Source organism: Rhagoletis zephyria, unplaced genomic scaffold (genome assembly GCF_001687245.7).
Source record: "Rhagoletis zephyria isolate East Lansing unplaced genomic scaffold, Rhagoletis_zephyria_1.1 Rzeph_scaffold_01397, whole genome shotgun sequence".
In the NCBI taxonomy this organism is placed as follows: Eukaryota; Metazoa; Arthropoda; class Insecta; order Diptera; family Tephritidae; genus Rhagoletis; species Rhagoletis zephyria.
In genome coordinates, this window is record NW_016158481.1 from 10,869 (window position 1) to 20,332 (window position 9,464).

At 38.9% G+C, this 9,464-nt stretch overlaps 3 protein-coding genes across 4 annotated transcripts in view; 2 read left to right on the forward strand and 1 right to left on the reverse strand.

The window, feature by feature from the left end:
- Positions 1-9,464, forward strand: part of LOC108363856 (uncharacterized) — a 55,288-nt gene that overhangs the window by 7,966 nt on the left and 37,858 nt on the right. The window lies entirely within an intron of this gene.
- Nup37 (nuclear pore complex protein Nup37) lies at positions 1,137-2,320 on the forward strand. The gene is made up of 3 exons (XM_017617363.1): positions 1,137-1,364; positions 1,434-1,632; positions 1,688-2,320. Exons 1-3 carry the CDS (start codon positions 1,221-1,223, stop codon positions 2,296-2,298), a joined length of 954 nt encoding a protein of 317 aa, XP_017472852.1. The 5' UTR covers positions 1,137-1,220; the 3' UTR covers positions 2,299-2,320.
- Positions 2,320-5,378, reverse strand: CysRS (cysteine--tRNA ligase, cytoplasmic). 2 transcript variants are annotated; one of them, XM_017617361.1, is made up of 7 exons: positions 5,079-5,378; positions 4,823-5,017; positions 4,201-4,690; positions 3,459-4,145; positions 3,253-3,397; positions 2,592-3,178; positions 2,320-2,516 (listed from the first exon to the last, which is right to left on the reverse strand). In XM_017617361.1, the coding sequence occupies exons 2-7, from the start codon at positions 4,999-5,001 to the stop codon at positions 2,388-2,390; spliced, it is 2,217 nt and encodes a 738-aa protein (XP_017472850.1). In that variant the 5' UTR covers positions 5,002-5,017; positions 5,079-5,378; the 3' UTR covers positions 2,320-2,387. The 2 variants fall into 2 exon arrangements, with proteins under 2 accessions (XP_017472850.1, XP_017472851.1); XM_017617362.1 differs by having other exon boundaries at positions 4,823-5,035; positions 5,100-5,187.

Genomic DNA, 9,464 nt, shown 5'->3' on the forward strand with positions numbered 1-9,464 from the left:
ATCTGCAAAACTGACGAAGTGGCAACCATCTAAAGAAGGAGAAATCAGCTGACACGGAAAAATCTAAATTCCGCAGATTTCTGCGCTACGGGCTACAACTACAGAAAAATTCTGCGGTGTTGAGTTTTCATTTACATGGCGCTTTGGTAAGACAGATCGTGTCAGCTGACTCGGGTTTACGTACCGGTAGGTTTACGTTCTTGACTAATTTCAGCTTGACGCAATAACGTCTGTAGTATCGATGTCTTCGAAGTATCGACCTGGAGATATCGATTCAAAAAATCATTTATCGCACCATGAAATATCGATATTCAGAAAAATCGATACGATATCGAGCATTCCTAGCTTGAACCAAAAAGACAAGATCACGACAGCAGAAGAGTGGCCCGTTATAATCGCACTTATGAAAAAAGTAGGGCGATTTTGACATAAGCCGTTTGTTTACATTTGTTCGTTGTTTACAATTTGGTGGTGGCTTTTTACTGCAATTTTCTTAATTTTCGCTTGTGACAACGTGTGCACACATAAGGTAAAGAATAATTTAACACAACGACATGATTTATAGGAGAATTTGCATAATACAAATGATTATTCATGCGTTCAACAATTACGCGTTTTTTTTTGTTCTCTTCGTTGTTTACTTCTTACAACAAAGATGGCGTCGAGATTTCAACAGCTAGAAAATAACTTTTTTCTTTCTTTCCTTAAGGCGTGATCTTGTGTCTTTCGTTCATGATTCCTAGTGTAAAGCTTGCTATACAGTTCAAAGCGACCGTGAACGTTCGCAAAGGCAAAGAATTCCATTTGTATTCTTATGGACGCTCACACGTATCTGTCCAAACTTATCGTTTACATGCGAATGCTTTACGTACTCACACAGTTGAGTATGGACTTGAATAAAAAGGCATATAATGCCTTTTAAATTAGTTTTATTCTATAATTCTCTATTTTTTGATGTATCAACTTTTGCTAAAGATAAGAAAAACGAAGACTTTAATCAAAATTAAGACCTCACGGTTAACTGCTAATTTTTTAACTTCATCAGTGCACGAACGGATAAACGCAATCCCGTAGAAAATAAACGTATCCATTTTTATGGTGTACAATCATTTCTGTCGACTAAAATGAAAATTATCGATTTTGATTAATTTTAACCATTGCAAATGTAACAAGGTCATTATTGTGTGTGCAGGTGCTTTATTTTTTGTTTATAGTAAAAAATGCGGAGTTTTACGCCAGTCACCCACACGCTGAGCTTTCCAGAGCAATTGGAATGCTTTGAATTCTGTGGCAGTGATTTCGCCTGTAATTTGATAGCACTTGGAAGCAATAAAAAGATTATTCTTGGTATCATAAGTTTGCCGGTAAAAGTTACAGATGCTGCATATGCAGAATGGTCCTATAGCATCACTACACAATATATATTTTTATAGGAAGAAGCTGGTTGTTTTGATTGGAAGCATTTAAAAGACTTATACCACGAGAGTCGCTGTGTGTCACTTTGCTTTTCCCCAGAAACTTCGCTGGCGGGGGTGCCAAAATCGGTTATGTTTTGCGCAGCTGGTTCCGATTTCCGCTTGCGTATATTCCGTACAGACTTGCAGAACTCTGACACTGTTCAAGTACTCAATGGTTTGCACGATATAAACACCAGCAATGTACAATTAACAGCATAGCTTCTTTTCAGGCCATACAAACTATATCAACGAAGTTGTATGGGACTGCAATGGCGAGTTTCTGACATCTGTCGGCGACGATAATACTTGTCGTATCTGGGATGCCAAAGATAATTTTGAAAATACCGTAACATTTCATTTGCAATCAGCTGGCATGTCTGTAAAGTGCCACCCAGAGGAACCGCGCAAAGTACTTGTGGCCGAGAAAAGGGGTGTCATACATTTGTACAATGTGCAGACACAGACGGCGATTATATCGGTTGAAGCGCAAAAGTTTCCGCTCAGATCAGTCGATTGGTGTCCGCTGAACCGCATGTGCATTACCGCACTTGTAGCGGGCGATATAATTACTTGGGATCTACGACGCCCCACACCCATCGATATAAAGCAAGTACATGAAGACGGTGGGCAAATAGTGCGCATAGCACCCAATGCAGAGACAGTAATAGCCAGTGTTGGTCGACCGGATATTGCAGTTAAAGTTTTCACTGCTAAATCAAGAATACCACAAGTTGATGCCGCGCTCAAGCTGTACGGTGGCTTGTCCTGGCACCATCGCTTACCCTACATTGGTGTGGCTACAGATCGAAAGTTATGTCTATGGAAATTACAAATTAAATAAACCGAAGAACTCGTTCTATTGCCAACCTTTTTTGTTTTTATTTATTAAATATCAAAATTTTATTGCATTACTATAAGAAAAAAATTAATTTAATTGCCGTTAGTTGTTGACGACAGGTACTCTTTATACCGCGCTTCTTGTTGCTGCTGCAGCTTAGTTAGCTTCTTAAGCAGGCCTTTACTTATCTCTTTGCCATCGACATCGTGCGTAGGTAACCCCTGTAAAATGTAGAGTGAACTTTAGTAGCTTAAAAGTTCAATCAGCAAGTCACTTTTTAAATTTTATGCACTTACATTTTCATCAAATTGTGAGTATTTGTCTTTTTCATTAAAGAACATCTCCTTGGGACTAATTCTTTTTTGCGCTTCTTTGGCAGCCGTCTGCTTCGCAGCAGCTTCCTGTTTGCGTTGCTTCTCAGCTAGGCGCTCTGCCTCAGCAGCTTTTTTCGCTTCACGTTCCTTCAGCAATACTTCTCGATCCACCAACTTGACAGCATATTTTCCATTTTCTTTATCCTCAAGACGCACGCCCAAATTAGGTAGAACGTCATCCCGCAACTTGTCGCACATTTCTAAAATAGCATTCGCTTTTATGGTTTTCGCTTCCTCGCGGACATTATTTCGGAATTCGGCTACCGCATCTACATATGGTAACAATGTGGTTTCGATGTCCACATTACTATCGCCTGCACCAACGGGAAAACCTATGCCACCACGGGGCCCTTGAATAGCGCCGAATATGTGCAAAATATCCGTTATATACTCGGCAATGCGACGAAGTAAAATACAATTCAAGCGATCTTTATTGTCTCTCATATACACATTGGTAAAGGAAACTAACTCTCGCAGAGCATCTAGCGCGCTGCGAGTGTCAATGTTGTCTGCGAAAAAATGTATGTAAGGTAGACCGATATACGACTACAAACTAGGTTTATATACAGAGCCCGTATCTTACCACATAAGGCCTCATGTACTGCATCACGCGTTAGCTTATGTTTTTCTTGCAAGGCAGCCTCGGCACTTGTCCATGCGCTAAACTCTGAACCTGCTGGACCAGTTTGTATATGTCGAGTTAAATCTTTTATATTTAAAAAGAATTCCTAGAACGAAAAGTAATATTTAATTTTAAAAAATTCGAAGGGTAAAAAACGCACTACAAACATTCATAAATCGCTCATATTGACAGGCCATATCCATCGTGTTGCTGGAGTAATCAAGAGTATCTTTCCAGGAGTGTAGAAGAAATGCAAGCCGTAATTGACAAGGGGTGTTTTTCTTCAATGCCTCTTGTATCGTAATGAAATTTTTTAATGATTTTGACATTTTGCACCCAGCAATGGTCAAGTGACCCGTGTGCAGGAAATATTTAACCCATTCCGATTGATTAAATGCTGCTTCCGATTGCGCCAATTCGTTGTCATGATGGGGGAATTTTAGATCCACACCACCAGTGTGAATATCAAACATTGGTCCAAATATATCAGAAGCCATAGCTGAACACTCGATATGCCAGCCTGGACGTCCTCTACCCCAAGGACTTTCCCATGATGGTTCTCCAGCTTTGCTAGTTTTCCACAGTGCAAAATCGTTTGGTGAGCGCTTTTCAGAGAGCCTATCTGCCGCAATAGATAAGTCACCCTCGCCTTCCTGCAGTGACTTGGTATCGCCATATGCCTCTGGTACAAGTTTTGCATAATGATGCTTCTCTTGCTTGTCAAAAGCATTCACATCAAAGTATACGGAGCCATTTGCTTCGTATGCAAGTTTATTATCAAAGATTTGTTCAATGAATTTGATAATCTGCGGCACGTATTCTGATACACGTGTAAGTACATCTGGCGGTAATATCTGTTAAAGTGCTTATATTAGAAAAGTTTTTCGTACAGTAACAAGAATACCTTACGTTGAGCGCCTGCATATCTCTGTGGTATTCGCCCTCAAAATAACGTGGCAGTGTTTCAAATATTGAATTTTCAGTAATTTTCGAGCCTTCTTTGCGATCCAGCCACTCGGCTATGGGCTCTTTTGACTCCTTCAAATACAGTGAGCGCGCTTCATCAATTTTTTCTGGATCATTGCTGGCCACAGCCATAATAAGCGTTTCCGTTGCTTCATTCATTCTTATAAGCATTCGTTCATACATAATTTTCTTGTCATGATCAGTCGTTCCACGGCAGATAGCGTTGAATTGCTTCAAAACCTCCGTTTGGTCCACTAACAATTTATCCAGTGGTATCGAAGAGGCTGTGCTCACATAACGTTCATAGAGATAATTTTGTCGTGCACGTTTAATGATCTTGTCATCAATATCAGTAATATTCATAACATAAAAAATATTATAACCGAAATAGTTAGAGAGGATACGCCGCAGAATATCGAAAGAAATGTACGACCTAAATTAAATAAAGAAGGTAGTGCATTACAATATAGATAAGGTGCAATGTTTTATGTACATATACGTACATACACGGCGTGACGAAAGCAAGTGGTGAACGTGGCACTAACGTTATATGTACATAGTTTACCTTGCATGTCCCATGTGTGATACATCATATACGGTTGGGCCGCAACTATACCAAGTTACATTATTGCCATCCAGTGGGACAAACACCTCCTTTTGCCTTGTAAAGCTGTTGAACAGTCGCAATTTCGGACGCTCCTTTGCGGCCGGTGGACTCCAATCAGGTTGAGCTCGTTTTGCCATGTTTAATGGAATGCAGCTACGGAAAATATTTTTTCTAAATGAATTTTAATTTAGGTTTATTAGAACGTACGATTTATCTATTTTAGTCACCAACTTACAACGTGTGGCAAGAAATTGCACCAGCCAGATACTCCAAACAGGGCTGCCAACTTTCTTAGCTATGAAGTGCCTTATTGATGATGAGAAAGTACCAAAATGTGCCAAATAGAAATATAGAAGTTCAAAAAGGTGTCATTCTTTTTATTCTTCCCATTCAGCATTCAAATTAAAATCACATTCCTAAAACAAAATTCCAATGCCAAAGTAAGATAAACCAGTTGCGAGCAATATAGAAATTATAAAATTTTAGTTGAGAAAAAGAAGTACTCGCAGAACATTTCACAAAAATGTATTGCCAAATTGAAAAATTAAGTGCCATATGAAGTAAAATAGGGCCAAAACTGGCCATGAACCAAAAATACAAGATCACATCTTATTCTTAGTAGCCCGTTATAATCGCATTTAGGAAAAAAGTTGGGCGACTTTGACATTAGCCGTTTATTTACATTTGTTCGTTGTTTACAATTTGGTGGTGGCTTTTTACTGCAATTTTCTTAATTTTCGCTTGTGTGCACACATAAGCTAAAGAATAATTTAACACGACATGATTTATAGAAGAATTTGCATAATAAAAATGATTATTCATGCGTTCAACAATTACGCGGTTTCTTTTGTTCTCTTCGTTGTTTACCTTCTTACAACAATGATGGCAACGAGGTTTCAACAGCTAGAAAATGACTTTTTTCTTTCGGGAAGGCGTGATCTCGTCTCTTTCGTTCATGAAAACTGGCGCGGTTTGAGCGAAGCTGGCAGCCCTGACTATAAATTGGACAGCTACGCCAATAGGAAAATGTACACGGAACGAAAATAAGGCAAGAACTTACCAAAATTATCGATTAAAATAAGAACTTTTACTATACATATAATAGAAATAGTCAGAAGAAGTCCGAAGTAGTCAGATTTAGTCCAAAAAGCGTTCCTTAACTCGGAAATGACAGCAAAAATGAGAGAGCAACACTCGGTGAGAGTGACTCTCATTAGTCCGAAGTAGTCAGATTTACTCATGAACCAAAAAGACAAGATCACGACAGCAGAAGAGTGGCCCGTTATAATCGCACTTATGAAAAAAGTAGGGCGATTTTGACATAAGCCGTTTGTTTACATTTGTTCGTTGTTTACAATTTGGTGGTGGCTTTTTACTGCAATTTTCTTAATTTTCGCTTGTGACAACGTGTGCACACATAAGGTAAAGAATAATTTAACACAACGACATGATTTATAGGAGAATTTGCATAATAAAAATGATTATTCATGCGTTCAACAATTACGCGTTTTTTTTTTGTTCTCTTCGTTGTTTACTTCTTACAACAAAGATGGCGTCGAGATTTCAACAGCTAGAAAATTACTTTTTTCTTTCTTTCCTTAAGGCGTGATCTTGTGTCTTTCGTTCATGAGATTTAGTCAGAAGAATTTTTTCTGGCAAAATCCTGAAAAGTGTCAAACTCGACTGAATTTAAATTAACGGAGATTAAAGAATACGCAAAAAGTGAGAATAATCTAAAAAGTAAAAAAAGTGAATTGAAATTGGAAGGAGGCAAAAAATAATTGATATAGAAAGTGTTTATTGTGCTTGTGCTTGTGTGAAGGTGTTTTGTACATACATTTACATTCTTATTTGACGTTGTTGCCATTCTTTGGACTAAAAATTTGGTTTTTTGCGTTCCTTTACTTTTCCTGTTATTCTCTTTTAGTGAGCGCATTTTGCTTACGCTCTGACATTTTGACACTTTTCAGATTTTAGTCCAAAAAGATAAGGAATGAACCTATTTTCATTCGTTTTTAAAGTTTACCTGGATCCATGCATGATAAAAATATACAAGGCAAAACCATTGAGAGGCAGTTTGAACATTTTTGACGTTTGCAAACCATTTAGTCTCACACTCTCATTTTGTCTGATTGTTTTGCTTTTGTTTTTCCGTTCAAATCAAAAAAATATTAATAATTTTTTAGACATTCAATCTTGTTTATGCTCATAAAAATTCGTACATATGTATGTGTGAAATTAAAGGTCCTAAAATAGCATTTAATGCTAACAGGTTTGTATGTTTGTTGAAATTGTAAATGACCATAAATACCGCCGGAGTCCCTTGATTACAGATAAACAACTAATGCTTCAATCCAATACTCGCCGGTGGCAGGAACTGAATCGTCTGGATACAATCAATGAATTGCTTTTTCAGAGTTCCTTTACGCTATATTCAAATAAATATATGGACACATGTGCACGTGGATGATAAAATATTTAATTTTTGTATCATGTGCATATGCGTAAAGAGCAGTGTCGTTCGGGAAATAAGACAATTATTTTAAACTTTTTATGTAATGATTTTCTTCATTTTTTTGTTGCATTTTTCTCGATTTTCAGGTTTTTTCAGATATCTTATTTTAAAAAAAGTTCTTCCAACAAAAAATCGTTTTTTTACGTGTTCATCAATTTGTACGTGTTTCGAAAGTTTTAAGAGATTGCTCAAATAATGCGGGTTAGTATTTCATTTATCGCTATTGTACTTTACAAATATTTGGTTTAGATTTTCTAAAATGGCCATAAAACTATTGTTAAATTCAGAGGTTAGATCCCACGCCCAAAGTCTCAAAACGCATGTATTGTTGTGTAACGTTTGAAATATCTGCGGATTCATTTTATTCCTTGAGTTTAGCTTCAAATACATATATACACTATGTACTTACTTTAGTATTTAGAAGGATCTATCCTGATTTAATTTACAAATTTCGATTTAAAGCAAGTTGAAAAGGTCAATCTCATTTGGCGGTGAAAATCAAAAACAAAATGTCAAAAACGGGAAACGTCCCCAAACAATTTTCAATCAAGCAACTGCGGTGTTGCCGTATTTTTGTCAACACTCCCCCCCGGTATATCCTCCGGATTTACCCGTTCCTGCGGAGCAACAATAGAAATAACGGCAAGTCGCGTGGCTGGTCTCTCATATATGCCGGTGCTAGTCTTTACCACGGCGCTTCTAACTTGTTTATCAGAGCCTACCCTTACTGAAATTACTCGACCCTTCGGCCAAGAGTTTCTGGGTCCATTGGGTTCCACTATGTACACGATGTCTCCTTGCTCAATCGGTTTTACGGCCTCGAACCACTTAGTGCGGCGCGTTATCACCGGCAGATACTCGCGCAACCAGCGCTTCCAAAACGAGTCGGCTAATTGTTGTGCATATATCCAGCCCTTTCTCATTGGTTCTGGCCTTCCGGTATGCTCGCTTAGCGGTTTCATCCCGTTGGAACTGCCCAAGAGGAAATGATTTGGAGTGAGTGCTTCGTCTCCGCAGTGGTCGAGCGGTATGTAAGTCAACGGTCGTGAGTTTATGATCGATTCAACCTCCATAAATGCGCCGCGGAGTAATTCGTCGGAGGGACGTGATGATAGCAATACCCTCGATAGGTTGTCCTTCACTGAGCGCACGAGGCGCTCCCAGGCACCGCCCATATGCGGTGAGGCAGGTGGTATGAACTTCCACTGCATAGACGAATTCGTAAAAGTACTCTGCAGCTTTTCCTTGTCTATTTCTCTGAAGGCAGCGGTGATTTCTCGCTGAGTTGCTTTAAAATTAGTGGCGTTGTCGCTCCAGAACTCGAACGGTACCCCTCGTCGGGCCATAAAACTTCGAACAGTGAGAATGCACGAATCCATAGACAGCGAATAAGCTATTTCTAGGTGCACGGCTCTCGTCGTGAGGCAGGTGAAGAGCACGCCATACCTCTTCTCAGTACTCCTACGTACCGCCACTAGTAGAGGACCGAAGTAATCTACCCCACGTATGTGAACGGACGTACGAATGCTGTTACTCGTGCCGGGGGTAGGCTGCTCATTTTCGGTGGACGTGGTTTTGCATTGCGAAGTTGACATACTTGACATTCACGACGTACCTTGTTGACCACTGCTCGTAGTCGAGGTATGTAGAAATGTTGCCGTAATTCATTTACCATTGTCTCTGCGCTGCCGTGGAGATACTTGATGTGGTAGTCCAGAATAATCAGGCGAGTTATGTTATGGTTTCTAGGCAATATAACTGGATCCAGATGCCCTACGCCTTTATGTTATATGTACATTTATTTAAATAGATATCTCGTAAATATAATTTTTTCCAATTTAGTGAGGTAGTTTCTATAATTTCTTTATCACCGTGCTAGTAGTATAAAGTTAGTGACACTGCGCTTTATAACCAAAGAAAACATGACTATTGTCGCATGTGTAAACGAAAAGAGAGTGTGGGTCGTTCATGTAACAGAGTGCATAAACTTATAAGATTATCTGCTTGATAAAGTTATCGGTTTAGATGAATACCACAGCAGACAATTTTCTGCAAACAAAAACTCACTTCCCAAAGCTACGACCG

Coding starts and splice junctions, on each gene's coding strand:
- CysRS (XM_017617361.1), bottom strand. CDS start 5,001: ATGGCAAAACGAGCTCAACCTGATTGGAGTCCACCGGCCGCAAAGGAG. Junction 3,179..3,252: donor AGTACATGAGGCCTTATGTG/GTAAGATACGGG, acceptor ATTTTTTCGCAG/ACAACATTGACACTCGCAGC. Junction 2,517..2,591: donor ACTCACAATTTGATGAAAAT/GTAAGTGCATAA, acceptor TACATTTTACAG/GGGTTACCTACGCACGATGT.
- Nup37 (XM_017617363.1), top strand. CDS start 1,221: ATGCGGAGTTTTACGCCAGTCACCCACACGCTGAGCTTTCCAGAGCAA. Junction 1,365..1,433: donor TTGGTATCATAAGTTTGCCG/GTAAAAGTTACA, acceptor ATATTTTTATAG/GAAGAAGCTGGTTGTTTTGA. Junction 1,633..1,687: donor CACTGTTCAAGTACTCAATG/GTTTGCACGATA, acceptor GCTTCTTTTCAG/GCCATACAAACTATATCAAC.